The sequence below is a fragment of the Lonchura striata genome, chromosome 16, assembly GCF_046129695.1.
Source record: "Lonchura striata isolate bLonStr1 chromosome 16, bLonStr1.mat, whole genome shotgun sequence".
NCBI classification, from domain to species: domain Eukaryota; kingdom Metazoa; phylum Chordata; class Aves; order Passeriformes; family Estrildidae; genus Lonchura; species Lonchura striata.
Genome location: NC_134618.1, coordinates 5020779 through 5045686, shown reverse-complemented (window position 1 = coordinate 5045686; position 24908 = coordinate 5020779). Strand labels below are relative to the sequence as shown.

At 41.5% G+C, this 24908-nt stretch overlaps 1 protein-coding gene across 24 annotated transcripts in view; it reads right to left on the bottom strand.

The window, feature by feature from the left end:
- The window catches only part of RBFOX1 (RNA binding fox-1 homolog 1), a 1167105-nt gene that overhangs the window by 877059 nt on the left and 265138 nt on the right, over positions 1–24908 (bottom strand). For 23 of the 24 annotated variants that reach the window (XM_077786836.1, XM_031506137.2, XM_031506136.2 and 20 more), the window contains one exon: positions 10280–10312. In XM_077786836.1, the coding sequence (XP_077642962.1) occupies positions 10280–10312 (33 nt within the window). Of the gene's footprint in view, positions 1–9706; positions 9725–10279; positions 10313–24908 lie in introns of those variants that run through there. The other variant, XM_077786834.1, reaches the window with a different exon arrangement.

Genomic DNA, 24908 nt, shown 5'->3' with positions numbered 1-24908 from the left:
CCCTAAAGTCTCCCAGGCCAATTCTGGGAATACCTATCTGGCTTTCTCACTCTTGACCAGGCTGCCACATCCACAGGGCTCTGCCTTGCTGATCCTTCCTCGGAGTTGCCATTCCCAAGGAGGAGAAAGGCTCTGTTTCACCCACTACTCCTCAGCTCCACTTTCCCCCAGCACTCCCGAGTCTCTCCCAGCTCTACTCCTCTGTTTCCTCCTCTGCAGTGCTGGGCAGTAGCTTCTCTCTTTTTTCCTCCCTGAAGCAGCTCCAGCAGCACAGGCACTGCTGTTCACCTTCCCAGAACCCAGCTGATGCAAGGCAGGAGGCTGAGAGCAATTCTGCTTTTTCTCTTCCCCTATTACAGCAACGTGAACATTTCTCCAAGCAAACACAAGTTTTGAATCACCTCAAACCCTTCCCAGGTTTGTACAGAACACGTTTCCTGAACATGTTTGGTGGCTGCTGAACATGAATGGGAAAGCAAAATATTTTAGTACTTCAGTCAAAAGAATAAACCAAACATACACTGCCCCCAAACACCCCCTCATAATTCTGGATATTTACCTTTGCAGTGAGTGTTGCTGCTAAGAAAATTGGTTTTTAAATGTACAATGAGAATGGGCAGCAGCAGCCTTCTAAAACTTCCTGGTCAAGTCCCACCCCAAAATGCTGCTTGGCTCACAATTCCTTTATCTGTGAATAGGTGTTACCTATGAACATCTATTTTTATAAACACATTATTTCCCCTAAACATAAACCCCTCATGCCCTCTAAGTGCTTCATCAAAGTGTTTGTACTGATGGAAACATTTCCATTTGTCCTGCCCACATTTCATTCAGAAACTTTTCCCAAAATATCCCTTTTTCCCATTTTGGGCTCAATGTTAAGCAGCAGTACAAGGTTTAATTAATAAGAAATCCAATCTTTTCTCCATTTTCACATATAAATTAAAGCTGTGGAGCTAAATATCTGACGGAAAGATATCTGGTTTTGACCAGACACTGCAGTTCCCAGGCTGACAGCTTTTTCTATTTAAAAGTGACCTGTGGGACTGATTATTAACAATTTAAACTCCTCCTTCTCCCCCTCAGCTTCTGCCACCTCCTACCTAAATTGAGATCACATTCACTGCTCCTAAAACCTGGCACAGTTCCATTAAGGCCCAGCTCCATTAAAGTTTATGAAGCTCTGCCAATTTCCATGGCAAAAAATTTGGCCTGTGGTTTGTTTAAAGGTTATAAGCCTTGCCTGCAAATGCTACAATTCCATGCGGAATTCAGCTACTCTTTAATTTTCACAGCTGCCCATGTCAGCCAAAAGGTCTTGTCTTCAGACTCTCAGTGAATCTGAACAATGAAATTGTTAAACACCTTCCAGTATTCTTACAGGCTCTTAAAAAATGAATTTTTATCACATTAATTTACATTGTACTTATGAAATATAATCTTTTGCCCTTGGTGCTGTAAATTTTTGTTTCAAACCAAAAGGAAAAAAAACCTTTCTTTTCCACCAATTACAGAAATAAAATAAAAGGCAGAAGTTTATTCACTCTACTTTTTACTAACAGAAGTTTCAGTATAGGTTTTCAGTGTAAGAACTGAATAACAACCTGCACTCCTGCTAACCTGATTTACAATAATTAGTCAAAGGAATGAGAATAATCCCCAAACAAATTTCACTAGGCCTGAGGATGGAAGAAAACCTTGGTAAGAATCAGAAAAAAGTTACTTTGAAATATCTGGCTCCTTATTTTAAACAGCTAATGGTGAATATTAATGTACTTTCAGCTAATACTTCCTTTTGATGCTTTTCTATAAGTACACTTCTTTTGTTAACAATGTACTTCATAAACATGACAATTGTTGCCCATGATTTTTCCCAGCACACAGCCAAAGAATACATCTCATTTTAATGGGAAGAGCATGCAAAGGCCTTCAGAATGTTAGTCCTTGCAGAAAGAGGAGATTTATCTTCAAACAAAGATCTACTTAAATATGTTTGTGACAGCTGAGGAATTTATCTCCAATTCTTTTTGCCTGTGGTGTGCCACATTGCTATTTTCCCCATAGCAGCATGCAAGAAGCAAACTAAGATGTCATATACATAATACAGAGATAAAAAATGACCCTATTTCCATGTCCATGTGATAAATGGAATGAAAGTTCAGTGAGCACATATTTGCACATTAATTGAACTGCATGATTCTGTCCTGTTCAATCAAGTCACTACTCTGTGTACCACAGGAAATGTTTCCCCAAGAACCATTAAAGCAACTTTATTGCTTAAACACATACACAGTTTTACCTATTTATCTTCCTGCCTTGCCAAGATAAAAGAAAAAAGTTACCTCTGCATATTCCCATGATTGAAAACACATAGACAGGAATTCATATATTAGTGCATCCCATCACTGTAATGAGAATCTGAACTAAGTGTTGCTGCTCACTGTAATAATCAGAGAACAAAGGTATTTGATCAACTTTGTTCACCTATAAATATTTAGGAGACATTTGGGCTTTGAGAATATTAAGTTTTCCCTCAGAAATCAAGTTTGCTTCAGCTGATTTAATCATCAAGATCAATATGTCCCATCTAGAGCTGTGACACTGTGATATTCTTGAAATCCACAAGTGAGGACTGACAAAAGTGTGATTAATACAGCACCTTTAAAACCTTCATCAAAGCACGTCCAGATTCTCCCACAGGCAGTGAAAACTTACAGCATTCAGCAAGAGGATGTGGAAGGAAAGTAAGAAACAGAATCAATAGACAAAGTGCACTTTCAAGTCAATACCAACCCTTTAGTGAGACAAGCCTATATTCACTGATGCACTTTACTGAAACACATTTTGGAGACATATCCATGAAATGTGTGTGTTTATATATCTACATGCACAGAAAAGGCACACAGGATGGTTCACAGCTGTCATTTTTAAATCTCATTTTCTTCAGAAGCCTCCTAGGAGTCCTGTCCAAACGGATTTGGGCAGGGTTGCTGTGGGGATGCCACCTTTAGATCCTTGGGGGAGAATTCCAGTTTTAGCTCCAAAGAGGCACTTCGGGGCTGGGGAGGTGCAGGAGCTCACTCTGCACAGTGCAGTGACACCCAGCACAGCACCAGCCTTGGCTCCCCCTGGCCCAAGATCAGCCTTGGAGCCACCACCAAAGGGACTGGGTGAGAGAAGGACAAAAGAGAAGCCTGTGGAAACTTCACAAAGCAGACCTCAAAAGAAAGACAGAGGCTCAAAAAAAAAAAAAACAAACCACCAAACAAAACCAAACAAATAAGAAAAAAAATATTAAAAAACACACAAAATGAACAATCAAGAAAAAATATTAAAAAACCAAACCAACCAACCAAAAAAAAACCCCAAAAAACCCACAAAAAAAAAAAAACAAAAAAAGAAAAAAAAAAAAACAAAACAAAAAACCAAAACAAAACCAAACCAAGCAAACAAAGCCCCCAGACCCCAAGCCCAGTTGAAAGGCTGTTTGCAGAGATAGAGAAAGGAAAGGATATAATAAAAGATGGGAAAGATTGTGCAACATTAATGAAGTAAATGGAGGTAACTGAATTAGTCCATAGACCATTTTTCATACATATATTAAAAAAATATCTCAAGTCTAAAGCCTGAGTAGGCAACTGAGTCTCAGCTACCAGAGGCACACATAAAAACTTGGATGGTATCACAGCCATAAAGATTTCATTCAACAAATATTCTGTCCTTGTTTTGTGATCCCTCTCCTAGAAGCACCATGACACACCTGGGCACACCTCAAGCTCTGCTGGGACACCTCAAAAAGCACCTTTTTAAAAGCCTACAAGAGTCAAGCTTTTGTCACTTGAACTGAGTAAAGGTAATTTATGTGTCCAAGTCCCTGCCAAACTGGATGACAATTAAAGCCTAGTATTCATTTAAAGAAATACAAAATGAAGGCTCAAGTTCCAATCATATATGTATTATAAATGTTCTTTTTAATAATATATAAGCAGAAAATTAGACAACTGGTTGTGTTTAAACTGATGTACTGCATGATTCAATCTGGGGGTTTATGAAAGTTTGTAATTTCCATTTATTATCTTTTGTTGAACTACTTGCTCTTCAGTGGTAGAAGCTTCTGCTTCCATGAGTAAAGTAGTCCCCAAACCATAAATTATATCCTACAGTTTTGACATCATTTATTTTCATACCATTATACATGCCAACCTTTTGACTACTCAAGATCAAAAGAGTTGCTCTCCAGGCTCATATTTCACTATAGCTCTCATATTTTATGCAGCAAATTAGGTTTTACAGTAGCAGCTACAGCAAGACTGTCTCTCACACTGCACAACTTAAAATTACTGCACAGGATTTCAGAGGGAAGGAGCACAATGATAGAAATTCATGCTCGAGTTAAAAATGGATGAAAACTTTGTATAATTCTTCTCCATCCATTTGGTGTAGTCCTTTTATGTCTATATGTAGCTAATGTGGTTAAATCTCAAAACTATAAAAGGAAGCCTTTGGTAATAAACGTTGGAGGGGAATCCATCAGATCCTGCTGAAGGCAGGTATTTGGTGTGTGCAGGGGGGGCTGCACCCCAGGCACATCCCAGGGTCACCCTCAGGCACACACTGCCATGAATTTCCATCCTGCCACGTTTGCAATGTCCATATTAACTTGTCAGGATAATTGCTCCAGCTGGGAGCTCCCATCACTGCCAATCAAGGGTTTATTGGGGATCTGAAGACACAGAAGGTGCTCAGCAGGATTTGTATGGGACACTGAGTTACCCAGAGACACCTTTCACTGGGAGTTCAGACCCTTAATCAGCTTGCATGATTGAAAAATACTTTTTAGTGGAAATTACTGAAGGCTCGACATCAAAATCTCAACTTCTGCACAGTTACAACTGTTCAGTTCTAAAAGCTTGAAAATTAAAAATACTTTTCATTTATAAGTCTTGATTTTACACTTGAAATTATAAATATTCTTAGTTATATTATGCAGAATTATGGCACCATTGCAATTATCTTTTTAAGAAAAAGCACTGGTACCTATTTATGCACATTTTGTGACAGCTTGATTTAGCCAAATCTAAAATGATTTCAACAGACCAAGCAAAAACTACAATCTTACTGCAATAATTATCCTTTTTATAAATTCTGAAGTCCCACTACAAACTACAGAGATTTTAAATGCCTTAAAATAACCAAAATTATGTCTATAAGGAAAGCTTTATGCTATACTCCTATAGATATGTAGTTTCTTTACAAAGCTAGTATTTTCTTTCTGTAAATACATTAAAGATAGGAACTTTAAAAAAATACTAATAGCAAATTCTTTATTAGTCATCCCAATTGATCACTCCATGCCTCAATCCACTTGGAGGGAAGAGGGAATAAAGGGCTGGATAAGATTAATAATGCACAGTTTCAAACAAATGCTGTGGCTGATGCAAAGTATTGATGCATCAGAACAGGGAGAAGCTGTAATCCACTCACTCATCCTGAAAAACAACCTGAAAATAGAAATGGAAATGTCTCCTGTCCTGAGCACACACATCCCCTGCAGTGATGGCACACGAGGTCCTTGCATGCTAAGTGTGCTGGGGAGAATAAAGTAGGGCAGGGAGGGAGGGAGGAGGAATGACATGTTTTTATCTGCCATGGGGCTTTAGAACAGCACCTGCAATTTACCCTGACAGCATCCAACCAAGCATTCATCTCTCCCCAGATAAAGTTCCCACTGATATCATAGTTTTCCCATAGAAATCAATCAGACAACCAACAGGATTTAAAAATTCCTCATGAGCTAGCAGAAAGAATTATAAGTCTAGCAGGAACAGATCACACTGCAAAGCATCAAGCCAGTCACCGTAGGACAATATTGGTAGAGGCATATTTCCTGAGCAGGCTCTGCTATCTGTTTACACACACATCCCACTGACTCCTTTTCCAAAATGAAATAGTTCCCCTGGCATCAGAGGCAGGCAGCAGAAGCAGCTATGGTCCTGCTGGCAGGGAGACCCCAGCCCTGCTGCTGCCTCGCCACAAGATTCCTTCATTTCTCCTGTTCTGCATCACCTCCAGAGTGTGTCAGACACTGGACAGAGTGAGCAACATGGCCTGATGGGCTGGGATTGCACCTGGAGCCTCCAGGAGCAGTGCAAGGCAAGCAGACAATAATATCAGCCAGCACAGACCCTTCACAGGATTCACAAAATCAATGGGTTGGGAGAGACCTCCAAGATCATCAAGTCCAACCCAGCCCCAACACCTCAACTAAACCCTGGCACCCAGTGTCACATCCAATATTTTTCTAAACACATCCAGGGATGGTGACTCCACCACCGCCCCGGGCAGACCATTCCAGAACTTCATCACCTTTTCTGTAAAAAACTTCTTCCTAATATCCAACCTACATTTCCCTTGGCACAGCTTGAGACTGTGTCCTCTGGTTCTGTCAGTGCTGCCTGGAGACAGAGCCCAGCCCCAGCTGAGCACAGCCACCTTCCAGGAGCTGTGCAGTGACAAGGTCACCCCGAGTCTCCTTTTCTCCAGGTGAGCACCCCCAGCTCCCTCACACAGCCTCTGGTGCTTTCAGACCGTGCCTGCCAGGGACACGCTGCACGTGCGCCGCTCACATCGCTCATGCAAACGCCTTTCCTGCACACAGAAGGGTTTGTCACACACATTGTACAAATCAAAAACAAGTGAAATTGCCTGTCCTGCCAGTGGGTTCTCCTCCTCTCTCCACCCCAGCCAGGGAGCAGCAGAGGGTGGATTAAGGGAATCCACGTGCTGACCTTTTCTGAACACGCTGCCCCCCAGGCCTGACCAGTCCCTCCCACACCAGGGACCTGGGAGGGTTAACAGTGACATTTCCTGGTCAGCAAAGACCTGATGGATCATTGGATATATCAGTCACACTTTTGTTATCATTACAGCCACATTCTCCTTATCATTCTGAGGTTTCCTGTAAACTCTGATTTAGTAACCTCCTTGGGCTTTGAGATGATTTTGATTCCATTTTATTGAGACATATTGGCACCCTTTTCTTTATGAGAGTAAAAAATAGGCAGCCTTGACATTCCTCCCATTAAAGCAGGCAGAGAGCTAACACACAGTTATGCTGAACTTGTATTTCAATCAGGCATGACCTCTCACTTCTCACAAGAAGGCCTTGAACTTCACTGTATCATTTATTCAAATATTGCAGAGGAAAAGAGGAATCACAACAAGCTTTCTCTGTTCTATTTTCGTAACACCATTTGTTTCAGAAAAAGGAAAAGAAATTATGCTTTGCCTAACATAAAGATCATTTATTCTCACTGCTAATTAGAAGGAAGAACACTCTGGAAAGTCAAATAGTTGCTGAATGAGACATCTTTTCACGGGGAAAAACATACATACAAAAAACAATAAAAGGATTAGATGCCATATACCTGTAACAGATAAAGTTAGCAGAATGGAAAAAAGGCATTTCTCAAACTGTTGTTCCAGCAAATTACATGAAAAATTATTTTATTTTGTGTTATGGGAATTGCTACAGTGGACAGCTGTATTTGAGACATCTCAAGCCCATTTTGTAATAGTATTAACAGAATCTGTTATGGGTCTGAACAAGAAACCAGGGTAACCTATGATAAAATCTTTGTGTTTGGCTACCTATGCATAAGTTATTCCTTTTTAAGATGCCTCTAACTTGCATATTTACAAGACTGTGACCCTAACAGACACAGTGTGGGCAGATTTGGCAATTATTTTTGGAAGGCTTTGCTGCCTACAGCTTTGACTCTGTCACTATTTGTTGTCCCTTTGTGTTAAAAGATGGAAGGAAGGTCCTGGGATCACTTGACAGCTTCTTCTAGATGTTCTCATCTCTGTAGTGCTGTGTGGTAACCAGCATTTAGAAAAAACCCAGCTGGTTTGTACCTTCCTAAAACATTCAGTAGCTGCACAAACACTCTAAGTTTTCATCCCGACTTCATACAAAATTTAGTAAGGGAACACAGCAGTGTCACCTAAGAACAAATAAAAAGGAATAAACAAATTTCAAGACTACTCAGATCACCAGTTCAAGAGCAACCAAGTAAAGGCTCTGCTAAAAGATTTTAGAAAACAAACCTAAGTGCTTTTTTTATTCAAAAGCAGAGTAGAGAGCTTCCACAGCAGCACTCCAGCAGCAAACAAGGGAGGGGCTCTAATGAGACAAGACCTGACACAAAGGTAAGCCAGAACAAGAGGATTTGGGGCTGTATCTTTCTCAGAACTGATCCTGAAGATCCAAAAGTAAAACAAAATCAAATCAAATCAGCCAAAACACAGGGTCACTATTCTCAAACTGAGGAAATGTCCTGTGTGTCTTGTCATCCCCACAGTCATGCAAGTCCTCAAAACTCCACCAGAACTGGAGTGCTGTGCCCATGTGGCTTTCAGGAAGAAATTTTGGAAAGTTTGCCATTATGTCAAAGGAATTGTCTCCTGAGATGAAAAATTTATCAACCAATTCTGCATGCCTGTTATCCTTTTATTTGCCGTTTTATGTGAATTACTCCACTGAACTCAGACTATTTCCAAACAACATTAATACCCTGATTAAGGAAAATATTGAATTACCCTCTACCTCCAATTAGGATTTGCCCTATATTGGAGAACTTTGGCAATCCTTCTGAGTACTTTCATGAATGGAAGAAACAGCACCCAACCAAAACCTCTCACACAGATCTGTGCCTACAAAGTCAGCAGGTGGGGCACAAACTCAGCTGGTGAGCTCTTAAAAAACAACCAAATGTGTTAACTCAAAGTTTTGAAATTAATAGAGTACCAACAAACAAATCAATTCAACTGGCCAATGTAGAAACTCTCAATGGCCTCAGAATTTTACACACACAAGAGAAAAACGTACATGACAACATTTGATAAATAAATAAGAAAACAGACTGTATAGAAGGCAGCAGAGTCAATAGTAGTACCTACACAGTGATAAATCTCAGCCCTCAAAATCCCATTAAAAAACAAGAAATTGAAAATTACTATTAGTGGGCTCTTGATAGAACAGCACCAAACATTTGAACAGTGCAACAGTGAAAAAACAGATACAAATCCTACTCCTGAAACTCTCTGAGACAAGCCAAGTATGCAATTGAATCAGACCAGCTAAATTGAACGCTGATATTACAGTCTCAATCTAAATAAAAATGAATGATCTCATTCTTTTGCAGTATGCAAGTGAACTTGTGTTCTTGTTCTTTAAAGTAACTAGCACAGTTTATCTATTCTCTTTAATAATGCAATTTAATTTACCAAAGGTTCATATTAAAAATTTATCCAGCAGTTAGAGTCACCTACAGATTTTTTCACAGTTATACATGAGCTTTGGAGCACAACACAAATTCCCTGCTGTGAGTCCGAGAAGGGTTTCATAGGGGAACACTCTGAGCTTCCAACTGACATTACAAATAAATGACTCAGGCATTGTGCACCAAATTAAAATATCTGCCAGTTATTACGAGTGCAGTGACTGGTTCAGGAGAGGCAGATGCAGTCAAACACGTTTGTGCTCACAAAGGACTGCTTCTGCTTTAGCAGTCGGTTATTCCAAACATACTCCAATAATCGGGATATTTTCACCTCTAAGAACACCTTCAGACCATTCAGAAATACTCACACATCAAGAGGAAAGCTGACAAAATAAATGTGAGTCCAGAAGGATCAAGCTAACCTGCAGCAATGTCAAGCACCTGACGTGCGACGCTGCCGATGGCACTCCAGAATTCAATGAGAGCTCGGCACAAAATCCAACTGCTCCTTCATGCTCCAGCCTGTTCCAGCAGCTCGTGGCATATGGCACAAGAAGAGCAAGGCAGAGCAGGTGTGGAGGTGACAGAACACGTGCCAACCCCCAGAACCACCTCTGCAGCAGCTACAAGCCTGCTTGGCTGAAGAGCCAAGCAGAAAAATGGAAGAGCACAGGGCAAGGTCAGCTTGCATCTTCTGGGGGTGGGAAATAAAACACACACTGAACAAACCTCTGAATTGTGTGCTTTTGGTGCCATGGAAACCTTCAGAAAGACATGCACAATGGCAAAACTTTCTTAGAAGGGCTTTATGAGCTTATATATTGTTAGACCATGGCCAGATTTCCAAAGATTGGCTCGTTAAGCACTAGAAGCAGCATAAATGCCATCCTGAAGTAACTTAAACTTTCACCCCAAAATTGTAAGCAAGCTGGCCCCTCTGTCAGAAGCACAGACAGCTATTTAACATTCCACCAGTATAAGACAGAATTTCCTACCTCAGCTTTGCTGGCATCCAGCGATGTCAAAACCTGAAAATTACAGGAAAAATGCATTAGTATTGATCCAACAAAACAGGAGTGGGATTAATTGGCTTTTGAGGTGACTGACATCAATTGGTTCTGATGGCTTGAGGGAACAGAACTGAAGAGAACTGTCTTTCACGCTGAGACTATTCATCTCTCATGCACATCAGAAGGCAAAAGCAGGGATACATTAAAGCAGTAAAATTCAGGAATATTGGGTAAAAATCCAAGAAATACACCAAAAGAGAACTGGGAAAATATGTTTCTCTTGTTACTAATTTATATTTTGTTGATGATGAGCAATGCGACCATAAGCTTTCCAACCCAGACACAATTCCCAGGATACGCTGAAAAGAGTTCAGCTCCACAGAGGTAGAAGCAACACAGTCTGAAGACCACGTTCCATGTGGAGTGTGACAAAAAAAGGAAGTTTTGCCAGATCCTTCTCACTGGGGACACTCTACTGGGCACAGGTGCCCAGGGTTTGGACACCTGGGAGCTCCAGGGCTGACTTCCAGCAGCCAAATCTGCCCTGAAGCACAAACATCACTGAGTTCTCTGCCCCTCCAGGGTCACACTGAGCTCAGTTCAGGTCAGTGTCTAGCACCAGGGAGACACAAAGTCAACTGCTATGAAAAACTGCACAAAACCCACTGCTGGCAGTACAGAGAAATTCATAATCTATATTAAAGCAGCTTAAACATCTTAAGACACATATACACTGCTATAGCTCAAACAACAGACACGAAGTTAATAAGCTCATATTAGACTCTGAAGGCTGTTTAACCATGTTGTAAGACAAAGAATCTTTGTTAGAACTTTATGTCACAATATTGTCACCACTGTACTAGGTTGAAAAGCCTTTCATAATCTCCTCACAAATTCCAGACTGACACCCAGCTATAATTCTGTCTCCTGGAGAATAGATCTTCCTTTATATTGGTGTTAATCATCACTTCTAAAGGACATGACCAGTTCTCCCAAGCTCCAAGGAGCAGGAGGAGGAGTGCCCAGCCATGACCCTGGCTGAGGGAAGGTGGAGGAGAGCAGAGTTTATTGAACAGAGCTCAGCCTGCACAGCAGAAGAGACAATTTGTGTGCAGAGCTGCTATTCAATGGAAGACATCTGTGGATTCATCAAAAACTTATTTCAAAGGAATTTCAGGATGGAAATGAACTCCTGTTACATCACAACACGTTACGTGCAATCACAAACAGTTATTTAATTTAACCTGATTCAAACCCAGGTTCAGCTCTATTTGAAATGTGTATTTTTGTCACTAATGGGATTTTTGAAGTTGTTCAAGAATTTTTCTCACATGAGCACAACTGACCTTATTTAAATTCTATTTATTTACAAACAACCTATCACCTGTTTTGTTGCTGCTGGTAATCCTCTTCATCAATATTTTTTAGTGTTACCAGTTATTTTTCCTTTCCAGAATAAACCATAAAAAAACCCATCCCATCCATTCCCTGCTGGCATTCCCTTTGGTCACTCTGGTACTATCCCCTCACAAAAAAGTCTTTCTACTAATAGACTCATAGAGTTACACTCCACTTCTATTAATTTAATTACATCTTTCTTGGAGGCAAATGACTAAAAGCACATATTGTAGAGGATATATCAAAAACCTGTCTTAAACCACCAGAATTTGGAGTGGAGCTTCCTGAAGCTGCCATAAGTCCTGCTCTAAACCCTCTGTCAAAGGTGCCTATCTTCTCCCTCTATCAGCTTTGCAAGAAATGTGAATAGAACTGCACAATGTGACTATTCCAGCCAAGACTCACTAATGCAAATGCAAGGCAATTACTCTTCTATTTTAATAATTCACCTTACGTGTCCAAAGACTGTATTTCTCTTTTATATTTTTGTACCTTCCTGGTGCTTTACAGTCACCTGACCACTGGACACATTATGTCCCCATCTTTCTTCTCCAAGTTATTGTCTGATAAATCCCTGCTCAGCAGTTGAATTCCAGTTAGTTCTTAGAATCATGACCTTTTCCTCGGTATTACTAACATTAATTCACTTTTATTTCAGTCTGCAAGCCCATCCATCTCTTCCTGGATAACACAGTCCGTGTTAGCAATTCATCCCAGCTTTACATTTTTATCAAATTCCATTAGCACATTCTTCGGCCGAGCATACTAATGAAAAATTATCAAACAAAATGACAAATAACACAGTGACACTGCTAAGAGGAGCTTTGTGTCGAGCAGTGCAGCAGCAGCAGCTGACCCTGGCACAGCAGGTCAGGGTGCCAGGCTGTCACACCAGAGTTCTGCTGAAACGCTGCAGCAGCCTGAGCCACAGCTGAGAGAACATCTGCACCCAGGCTGGACACAGGGACACAAACAGACCCCGAGTTATTCTGGGAACTCTGCAAAATGATCCTCACACCAGAGGGACTGGGATCTGTGATAGCATACTCACCACTACACCACTGGAGACAAAGATGGAGTGTTTCCACTTAAAATAATGGCATTCCTCAAGCTAATGTTTAATTAATAAACAGCAAACCACATTCATTTAATATTATGGGTCAAATAACACTCATTAAATTAATAGGCTGACTATTGTTAGTCTGTGAAGACCTGACAATTATCTAAAAGTTTAACAGTGATTTTTATTTAAGTTTGTGTCTTAACGCAGTGAATTATCATTCTATCTGTATGACTGATTTCTTCCTCCCCCTCACTCCTACCCCCGTTCCTGAAACTTGTAATTTCCAGCCCAGCACCTGTGTCTCCTGTCACGTTTGAGGAGCAGTGAATGAAGACATGGGAGCAGTGTAATGGGTATGACAAAGAATTGCAGTTCCAAGCCATCCTTTGCTGAGGCTTTTGAGGAAGTGTCTGTGTGTCACAGTGTGATCACTCAATTAAATCCTCTGAGAAGGCACTGCCAGCTCTCCAGCTCCTTAAGCAGAGCTAAGATCTGCAGCCAAGCCACAGGTGCAGCGGGGCCCAAACACCCCCAAAAATCCCATTGGGAACCTCAACAACCCCATTGGAACAGGGAAAATATCCCCAAAAATTCCACAAAAAAATCCCCCCAAAATCCTGAAAAATTCCCCAAAAATCCCCAAAAAATCCCAAAAAAAAATCCAACAAAATTTTTCAAAAAATCCTCAAAAAAATCCCAAAAATCTTGAAAAAAATCCCAGAAATAGCCCAAAAAGTCCTAAAAATTCCTCAAAATAGCACAAAAAATCCCCAAAAAAATCCTGGAAAATCCCAAAAATGACACAAAGCCAATTTATTCACACCCCCACCCCAGGCAATCCTGGGTCAGAAAGCAGCTGGAGAGATGTGTCCATGATAAGGTAATTATTCCAGAAGGTGGGAGTGGGCTAGCAGAGAGGAGAGCTGGGCTGAGACAAGATGTGTCACCATGAGCCGACCTCAGTCCCCGGTGCAGATCCCCTTCTGCAATAATCCACTGCTCTGCACTGTGATTTCTGTGAGGGATCATCATTTCCTCTCTCCTGCTGCTCCCCCCGTGACATTTTATGCCCACAGCAATTTCACCAGGAGGAATTACGGCTCAGGTGGGGGATCCTTGTCTCTCTCTCACCATAATCCCCCCGTGACATAACAAAACCTTGGGTTTATGTCACTTTCCCAAGCAAGATGCAATTTATTCTTCTGGTGCTACCAGCTAGACATGCCTGACAGAAAACAGCTTTTAAAATGGCTTTTTTTGCTATTCCTGGAACTTGTACTCAATGCAGAACTTCCCATTCTACACGAGGAATCCTGCAAATACGGACAAAAACATAGACATGGTGATAACAGTGCAAAAAAAAGTAGTCTTCTAAACTATCTTTACTGCTTTTAGCATTTAGGATGGTCTCATCTTAAGGTGCATGCATAGTTCCTCTCTCCAGAACGAGCAGAGGACAGTATTTGCTATTCTAAATCAGGCAGCAAATAGCTGCTATTTGTTATGTATCTCAAGACAACACTTTACCAGAAAGAAATAAAGGAAACCTTCTTGAACAAAGAAAGCTCCTCAAACATGAGACTTAGTATCAATTTTGTATTAAAAGTACAAGAAATTCCCTGTGTTAAAATTCAAATTAAAAAAAAAAAGAGAGAAAAAAAAATGCAAGGTACATACATGTTTTGAGTCATGATTCTCATCTATTCTGTACCTGAAGATGAGTGATAATTTCACTGAATTCTCCCAACTTACACACGTATGAAGCTGAAGCCCTTTTTCTGTCACTGATTTTTCTAAAAAAAACATTTTATTATTTATGTTAACCTTCTCACATCAATCTGAATCCTGTACATATAAAAAAATAAAACCAGTTTTTATCTTAGTATCTTTCCCCTTTCCCAGGTTCCTACAGAAAGAGAGAAAGGATTGAAAAAAAAATGAGGCCAGGATTAGGAAAATCCATGCTGCAAATAAACATTTAAAATAAGCTAAAAAAACCCAATTGTTGCCAGTTTGGACTTTAGAATATTTAGAATATCAGGCATAGAGGATGATTTTAAACATGAAGAAAAGATACAAACCTAGAAATAGTATTAATGGAATTGGAACTGTTAATGCCAAGACAGAATTAATTTTGTTTCTTTTATAGACACAAAAAAACCTGACAGTCCTGGAGACAACACCTCCATTGCCTAACTACTCTTGAACGAGCTGCAGTAACACCCTGCAAGGGAACTCAGCAAGATTTGCACTTCTGAGATCAGGAGCAGAGGCTTGACAAGTTCTTGTGGATGTCCTGGCATTTATCTGAGCAAATGGGAAATTCTACCTTTAAAGTTTGTCTCACTGAGCTCAGGCAGGATTAAAAAAATCACAATTTCATAATCACTGTGCTGCAACCTTTTATTAAATTGGGAATCCACCTGTGGGTCGGAAGGGATGGGAGATTGATTGCCCACTGGCTTCTCCCAGCTTTTGTCAGCCTGGAGCTGTCACCAGCCTGGCCCCTCAGGGTTCAGAGCAGATTTCTCATTGTGGCTCCCAGTCCAGGCCACTGAGCAGAACCTGAGCTCTGGGAGCTGTTTCATGGCAGTGTCCTGGGCTGGAAGATGTGTCTGGGGATGTGCATTCTATCACCATCTGTCAGAGGTGGGGCAGTTCTCCTCTGCTCATTGGGCATTTTCTTTATCTCTCCCACAGCCAATCCTCCCTCCAGGAGATCTCTGCTGTTCATGGACCATTCGTTATTAATTATCTTCTGTCCATGGCCAGTGAGTGTCCCTGCATGGCTGAGAAAATTCCATCATCCATGGGGAGATGCATCCAGGGGAGGAGCCAAACATTCCTACCTGGATCCAATCTGACCTGGGAACAGCACAGCAGCCTTTGCCCCCTGCATTCCCAGAGGAGCAGCTTTCTTCCCCCTGCATTCCCAGAGGAGCAGCTTTCTTCCCACTGCATTCCCAGAGGATCCCAGGCCCATCTCCCCCAGCCCTGGAGCTCCAGAGGAAAACTCCCCCTTGTGCAGGATCCTGCTCCAGCAGAAGCACAGCTGGCACTGCAGGAGGGCTGAGCCCCCCTGGGATGGGACTGTGTCACCTCCCTGACACACAGCCTGCCAGGGGCTGTTCTGGCAGTTTTGTTTTGTATCACTGCATTGTTTTTGTTTTTTGTTTTTTTTTTTCATTTATTTTCTTCCCTAGTAAAGAACTGTTATTCCTATTCCCATATCTTTTGCCTGAGAAACCCTTAATTTCAAAATTACAATAATTCATAGGGAGGGGGTTAACATTTTCCTTTCCAGGGGAGGCTCCTGCCTTCCTCAGCAGACACCTGTCTGTTCAAACCAAGACAGACGGGGTGCAAAGAAACCAGCCCTGTGCTGACTGTTCTTCACTAGCTCTGACTCCATGATGTGAACAATTACCTATAATCTCACTACTTCACTGTGATAAACAACAGCAGGGGAACAGGAGAAAGAAAAAAGATAAAACCAAACCAACCAACAAGCCTTTAGGAGTATTGCAATGTACTGTCTGGCACTTTTAGTGTTGACAAAATTAGAAAAATAAGCCAAACCATATTGTAGTATTTCACTTCCTAAATCACTGTGCCTTTGAAACATGGAATTCTAATGCATCTTGCCAAATTTAGTGAAGTAATCATGATAAATATAGCTATAAATCCAAATTGTTCTTTAAAGGTATTTAAATCTCTCTATCAAAAGCATAGAAAAATACGCATGCAAGAGAGATCACCTTCTTGCTAAAGCAATTCTTGCTCATTCATCTGTTTTAATTCACCCCCTTCTTGATTTCTAAAAGCAATTCTGGAAGGTGATGCCAAATTAATTTTACATCCCCACTCCTACCTCGGACTACCAAGAAGCCCTATATGACCCTTTAACCTGATCCTTAAATATGACCCTTTATAAACCTGATCCTTAATGGTCACCAAAGCTCCCGAGTGTCAGGAAGGTGGGACTTGACCCAAAAATATTAACTCATCACAGCTGTGCTTTTTCATTTGTGTTCTTACCCTTGTTCTGACTAATGCTCAAATAAAGTTCCAAACTAAAACTATTTTTCTTAATTAACACCCTGGATATTCATTTAAAATTGTCTGTGAAGGATTTAAGAGGTTTATTTATAACAACTCCTCTCTTCACAATATAAACAAGATAGTCAAACTGAGATTTTCTAGAAAATAAAACTCTCAGATGGATTTTTGCCTGGGACATGAAAATGAACACCTACATTTTTAAAAGACAAGATTTAATTTTTTAAACCAAAGTCCTGGGCCCCACAGAAGCTGTGAGGGCAAAATGCTGCTCTTCAGTACTTGCCCCTGAAAGCACAAGTGAGAAATTCCTGGGATATCCTGCAGGATCAGCTCCCTGGAGCTTCCACAAGGCTAAAAAAAACCAACCTATGGCTGTTACACATAAGTGCCCAGTAAAAAAATCCAATCTATTAAAGGCATACATGAATGGAATATGCTGAAGGGAGAAGAGGGGGAATCAAGACTCCCATTTCATAGATATGTATCTTTAATTAAATTTTGCTCAGTTTATTTACTGCTATGGATAACAGCATTAGGTTACTTCAAATTTCTGTTAACTCAGTAAGTCTACAGGCAATGACTTCAGCAGTTGGTGAAAAATATATCTGCTCTTAACTACATCCTAGTAGTATTTGTGATGCTTAATTAATTCTGTTTAAGGTCTTTAATTTAAATTGGCTCAATAAATCAATCTGCAAAATGTGGAGTAGTTATCATGTATAGCTCACTTAATGTATGAAGTCTCAGTCATAATATAATTTAAAAAATTTCTGTAGTGTAACCAAATAAACTCTCTAAAATAAATAAATAAAGGGAAAACAATCCCTGAAACACTTGTTCTAACTAACTGATACAATGATTTTCATTAAAGATTCTGTATATTTGTGTGTCTTGTACAAAACAGTTGGAGAACAACATGGTTGTCTCCTTGAAACTAGAACTCACTTTTACAAAGCAAACTAACCTGCACAGGTCTTGTCAAATGGCTCCTCTTTAATACTGGGAGTAAATTTCAATACTCTTATAATGAGGCAATAAGAAAAAACATCAATACACAATAAGTTAGCCACAAAAAAATACACAGGTTTTGTATGCAATAAAATGTATGATATTTCTTTGCTGTCCTCTTAAAACTAACATAAACTTACTTTATCCATGCCTTTAGGAAAATATCCACATGCACTGCTGCCTATGATAATTTTTGTAATTTCTAGAAGTCAGCAAAAGTAGGATTTCACACTTATTAGATGGTAGAAATTCATGATGCAGAATACAACTGCAAAAATTTAAATCTGAAATTCAATGTAAACAAAGCATTTTGAAGTAAACTGTTGAGCCACTACAGCTTTTCTACGGTAAAAATGACATTGCTTAATTTAGCAAAGAAAAAAAAAAAAACCAACCGGAATATAAATATAAACAAAAAGATCTCTGGTGATTTTTTTTTCACATGTCAATAATTTTGCCAGGCAAGAGGACAGAGTGAAAAGGCAGCAATGAAACAATTCCCTCACCACGCCGGCCTCACAACACTCAGCAGCACTATTAGCACTATCCATTTCACCCAGGAGCAATAAACTCACATTTTTCGGGATGCCTACATTATGCCAGAATTATATAAAAATAGATGAGGAAGCAAAAATGAGCTAGATTTAGCCCCGGTGTCCTGCAGTAAGTGCTGTAATTGCACAGCCAGCTCATTACAGAGAGCCAGTCCCCTGAGCCTCCCCTGGCCCACTTAAGCAACAGTAATAGAAAGCAGCTGTGTGAGGACATCAGGTCAGCACAATCATTACCCCGAAAATGGCATCCCCATCCCTCCTGTGCAGCAGCCAGGCATTCACACACATCAGCCTCCCAAACGCCAGGTCACAGGGGCACGAACTCCACCCAGGAGCTGCATTAGCAGAGACCTCCAGCCCCAGCAGCGCTCACTCCTGCAAACCTGCAGTGCTGTGGTGAATTTGGGCTGCTGGCCCCTGCCCTGGGCTCCCTGCCCTGTGCCCTGTGCCCTGTGCCCCTGCCCTGGGGTGCTGAGCAGAGCAGGGGCAGTGCCCGTGGCAGGGGACACCCTGGACACTTGGCTGCCGTCACCTCTTTCGGGGGACAGGAGCTGGGAACCGGCACTGCCAGAGCTGAGACATCTTCCAGCTCTGCCCAGGTCATGCTGATGCCTTGAAGTGGCTGCCTGGAACAGAGGCTGGACAAGATTAAGAGAATAAAAGCAGATATTTATTAAAGGCTTCCAACAGCTGCACCTTGGGCAGTCAGGAGCCTCCCAGAGGCTGCAGCCAGGATGGATGATGGGCACGAGTTTTTCGCACAGTCATGAGTTTGGTCCATTGACACATCAAGGGTTAATCCTCCAATTACAGCTTCAGCTAATGAAGTTATTTATACTCAGTTTGCTCTCCCCCAGCTCACTTTTGTTGGTACTTTTTGGGGCCTGAGACAGTGAAGTGTCCTTGAGTTTCAGGCCTAGAGAGGAATTGCTTTGTCTGAATAAAACAGAAGAACAGTGGCTGACAGGCCATGGAGTTTTAGAGCTATACACCAAAGCTGTACAGGATCTGAAAAATATAAAAGCCAAATCCTAAGACATCAACAGGAAGGTGATGCTGCCAGCAGCCACCACCATCAACAGGACATCCTATGCTCTGTAAAATCTCATCTGTTCTTTTTAAAGCACTCAGATAACCCAAACAGGACAAGATCTCTCACAGGGAGTTATTTTGATGCCATGAGCTTAGCACTGGGTTGGCATCTCCCAGGTGCCAATGAACATCTTGGTTTGAAGGGACATCTGACAAAGTAAACTGCATTTTTGACTGACAAAATCCACTTTACAACCATAGAAGCCACACCATCCTTTCACAAAGTAGAAATCTTCCATTCATTTTCCTGGAAAAGTGTGGATTTTCTCCCATGAGTAGGAATGCCTACTCCATGGTTACTATGCTGGGGTTAAGTGAGGAAATCTGTGCATTATCATTATTTTGGTGATAAGTTATATTCAACTCCTAATCCATACCATTTATTTTGCCATATATTTTATTTTACCTTGATATCATGCACTGTTTTATGATGTCTAATCAACTATAATTTTTTTAGTTTTATGCCGTATAGGAAGTAATTTTGATTAAGATCTTCCATCTGTTATCTTTTGTCTGTTCATTTGTCTTAATAAATAATTCATTTTTATACAAATATATCTGATTTACCATCATTAGAGCTTGTGGGACAAAGCAATTCAATTATACCTCTATAACTGCCTTAAATTTAAACTGTTGCCAAACCCAAGGCTAAGGAAGGATTTACCTTCATTTAAACTCGTTCTGGGAAGGAATTTAAATGCACAAAGGGTTCTCTCTGTGCCTCATGCTCAGGGCAGCTCAGGGTCCCACATGTGTAGGGAGCAGCCAGACTGGCCAGTGTGGTGGCCCAGGGTGTCCCACTCCCCAAGAGCCACCCCAGGGCCACCAGCCATGGGCAACAGTGGCCTCTGAGCCCTGCCACCTGCTCTGGGCAGCAGAGATCCCCTCCCAGATCAACCCTTTTAAGAACACAGCGTGCCCCTGGGTTCAGCAGCTCCTGGTTCTCAGGGGGTGTTTGGAGCTGGGGTGGCTGTGAGGGACAGCAATGGCACCACACACAAAATGTGGTCCAGGTCCTGAAGCGACAGGCACAGGCAGGGCTCTGTTGTCCCCAGGGGCCAGGGGCTGAAGGTCTGGCCTGGTACAAACACAAATTCCCACATCCCAGGGGCACACGTTCCTCCTCCATCATTTCTCCATCTGCGCTGGAGGCCGTGAGGCACAGAAATGAAGACAGAGCTCTTTGCCAGCGTTCCCATGCTGCTTTCTGATTAAAACACAGCCTGTGGAGTCAGCCAAGGTCCTCTCAGGCTGGGATGCTCATCCCCACCTTTCTCAGGGATGATCTCCTGGTGGGACGAGCGTGTCCCCAGCCCCTGGGCAAAGCAAGGCCCCGCCTTCGTGGTCCTGACGAGTTCTGGCCACAAAAGCAACAACCCCTCCATCAATGCCAAAGACTAAACAAGTCTGACTATGTGCTGATGTTCTCCAAATTGTTTCTACCAGCACTAGTTCTGGCTGGTTTGTTTTGGGGAAATTAATGATGATACAGCAAGGTCGTGGTACCTCTGCTGTAGCGAGCAGATGTTGACACATTAATGCCACCGGCCCGTGCTGCACGAGGACAGAGCTGCTCCTGGCTGTCATTGCACCAGCTGAGCAAAACCAAGCAGCCCAGCCTAAGAAATTCAGTCTAAAAGGCAAACCTTTGAAGAAAAGAGCTGCACTTTGCAAAGCCATCACTCCGTATCATCCTCATCACAACACGCCACTTTTCTCTTTTCTAAAAATCAACCCAAAGCCAGCAGAACAATAAGAAACCAAATCTTTTTCCCTCTCAGCAGCACAGACAGTTTTCAATGCCATTTGTAAGCTGCCTATTTATCCCTGACATTCACAGCTTGAGTGTATCTCCAGTTCAGGTTGCTCTCTTACACCGAGGTAGAAATAATCAAGTATTTTTCCATCTTTTTGCTGGGAGGACTCAGAGCTGAGGGTGCATATCCATAGCTCTGTTAACCTGGTGTGACATTCTCATGCTAAACAGCACAGGAGGAAGGCACTGCCATTCCCAAAGATTCCAGTCAGCAGGGAAAGCAGCAGCCTCACAACTGGGAGGGAATAGAACTGGGCTAGTTTGATGTTTAAACTAAAATAAACACTTTTTTATTAATAACCTCACAGCAGAAATACATTTAAAGCATTAAAAAGGGGAATAGATCAGCAGGATGAGAGAGATACTTCACCAGGATAAAGCAAGGCACAGCCCCTTTACCTGTGGGGAAGTTTAAGATTTGTGGTCAGTATTGTTAAGTTTTAACTACCTAAAGTACTTCCTTTAAAGGTATTTTACTATATTTGGCAGCTATTACTACAAACTGAATTACAAAAAAGGCATCAGTGCCTTAAGAGTTAGCTACATAAGTGCCATGTGTCAGACTATTCAGAATTTTGAGTCGTATTTTAAAATATGGAACTTCTGACAACACGACAGTCACTGTAGCTGGAAATGGATAGCAATTCTTCCATCAGCCCGGCCCCAAACAGGGGACTTAACATCAGCACAGCTTGAAAGTCCATTTAAACTGTGACAAGACTGTAAAAAGCCCTTAACAGAAGCATTTCCTAAGAGAAAGTCTCATCTGTATCTAAGCTACAGCTGCTGTTCCTTCAGTACTGCCTAGGCATGTAAAGTAAGAGATGGATCACTCAGTCTCAAAGGCAGATGTAAGCTATTCAAATCCTTCACTCCTGATTTCTCATCATTAGCAGGTTTATACCTGTCTCCTGGCTGTGTTTAATGCTGCAAACCTTCATCCCTGTGAGCTGGGACCAACAGATCTGAAATGTCCCCTAGAGATCCTCCCTCAGCACGGCCTCAGTGCTGCAGGAGCCACCCTCACAGCTCCCTGCCCCTCTGACCATCACCCAGAGCTCACTGGCACACCAGCTATTAGAATTCCTCACGTTTATGAATATGAAAAGAGTCTTAATCCTTGGAGTGAAAGATCACAGCAAGAGATGCTTATAATTTCCTAGGGCAGGAAGAAAATAGTGCAATGAATTATGTAAAATACTTTAAACATGGGCACTACTGAAAGCCTTAAATTAGGAAGCAGAACATGTCATTAAGCAACACCTCTTCAGGAGAGGATGCTCTGACTTTAAAGGTGTGGTTGAAAAGCAGGATAATGTACAGATAATATTCTGCACATTCCAGAACTTAAATCTATGCAATGTAATTAAATGCAGTAACAAGTAGTGTCCCTCAAGGGTCCTGCAGAAATAGTTTTGTCTTTTGGAATCTTCCCTTTGCAAAAAATATTCAAAAATAAATCAGCTTTCCTTTAAGCTCTCTAGTCCAGGATTTATGTACAGTGAGTGATTAAAAATAATTAAGAAGTCCATGCAAATGCTTTCCAATTACAATGTACCCCTTAAACACTCTTGATCAGGAGGCTCTAGTTGTAAACCAGGTCTTGTTGAAAACTCCTTTCAAAGCAGATGAAAACTCTCCTGCTTATGAACCTTGAGCCAGATCCTTCTGCTTAGACCAAGGAAACATTACAGGGCTCCATCAGTTCAAGGTTCTACCAGCAAAAAACCAGCAACAACCAGATTCTGGAGAGAGAAATCATGTCAATATAAAATAAAAGTAAATTCACTTCCACTTGAAAGAGATTTTAGTGGAAGTTGCTGTTTGGAAATAAAAAGAACACAAAAGCATCCCTGAAGCCCCACATAATGCCCCAAATTAGAGCCAGAGAGGGTCAGGAACACACAGCTGTTTGCTGTATGGAACTTATGTGTTCCATCCCAGCCTGGCTCCATTATTTACCCTGAAATTTTTTTAGTTCTGAGGGGAGTGACTGCTTTAAATGAGAGAGAAGTTCACGGGTGATGTTTCAGGAGCAGCCAAAAAATGAACCCCAGATGAGAGCAGCCCAGGCTGAAGGCCCCAGTCCAAGACAAATATTTCCTAAAGCTGGTGATGCTCAGCACAAGTCTTGGCATCACAGGCAGTTCCTACTCCAGGTGTTACTAAGAAACAAACCACACAAGAGTTCTGCTTTTCACTTTTGTACTTCTGACTAATCATCACCATTATTCCACGGGCTAACAAAGTGAGGCTGTCACCTGCCCTGTGATTTCCCTGGCTGCAGGCTGTTTGTCACCTCAGCAGGACCCCCAAACCCAGAGCCAGGCTCAGGGAAACAACCCCTGCCTAGAAAAGGAGGGGGCACAGGGGAGCAGCAGCTAAAGGATAATGTGACATTACCTGCTGGAGGGAAATTGCAGCTCAAACGCTGCTCTGAATCTCATTTCCATGGCTGAGGGAAGTTTAGAGAAGGCAGCAAATCTAGAAATGGCAGGAAAAGCCAACTCCTCTGCAGTCCCAGCTGTGGGGAGGTGTGAAGGGCAGGGATGAATCCTGTGTGCAAGTTCTGCAGCACTAAATGCTGCTCTGAGATGCTGGGGGTGTGTTTGTGCTACCAGCACTGCACTCTGCTTGCTCTAAAACCACTTGTCTCTATCCACCAGCGTTCCCATCAGTCCATATTGTTAATTTTTTATTTCTCAATCAAGAATTCATGGAGGTTAGTGTGACATTGCTGCAAATACCCTCGCAGCCTAGTAACTGTAAATAATGGATAGGACTCCAGAAATACCAACCAGCCTCTCGTTGTTTTGGGACACTTAAATCGTGCCTGCCCCAACTCTCCTGCCAGCAAACAAGCAGGTTTCTCCCTGCACTGCAGCAGATGCCTCATCTCTCAGGAAAATGAAATGTGTCATTGAAATGGCTGTAGTTTTGGTAAGTGCACACAGACATTTCACTGTGACAGTGCTCACAAAGATGCACTGAGTGCAAGCATCTCCCTTCCCTTCAGACAGCACATTGCAAAATGCTAACAAATCTTCAGAAGCTTTTTAACACAGTTACTGCATTTCATACCACACTGCAGCAAACTATAACTCCCTCTTTATATTTCTGCTAATTTCTAGCATTTATTTTAAAAAATCTATAATGAACAGCTGCTATTGAGGGCCAATTTGCTCCTCCCATTTTCCATTTAACCTCAATGATTGCAGCCTCCCTTATTTCCTTTGGTGTTGAAAAGTACTTTTACAGCACTACCAATACAACATATTTGTAAGAGTTCTCCTAATTAATTTTCCATGAACCTTTCAGCATGAAAAAGAAAAAATCTCACATTTCTGCATGAAAAATGAATTATATTTTCTCCATTTCCTTAGAAATTTACATTCTGGGCTCATCTGTGCCACATATTCTTTATGGATAATGAGCAAGGCATCCTCACTTAGCTGTCACTGAGGCAGTGAAATGTTTACAGTGTGCACTTTGGAGATTCTGGCAGCTTAGATTCCAAGAATATTTCTTATTCACAACAATAAGCTCTGTCCTAAATTTCTCTTGCACATGAACAGAAAAAGATTGATCTGAAGAATCCTTGAACTTTGCTGACCTGCAGTA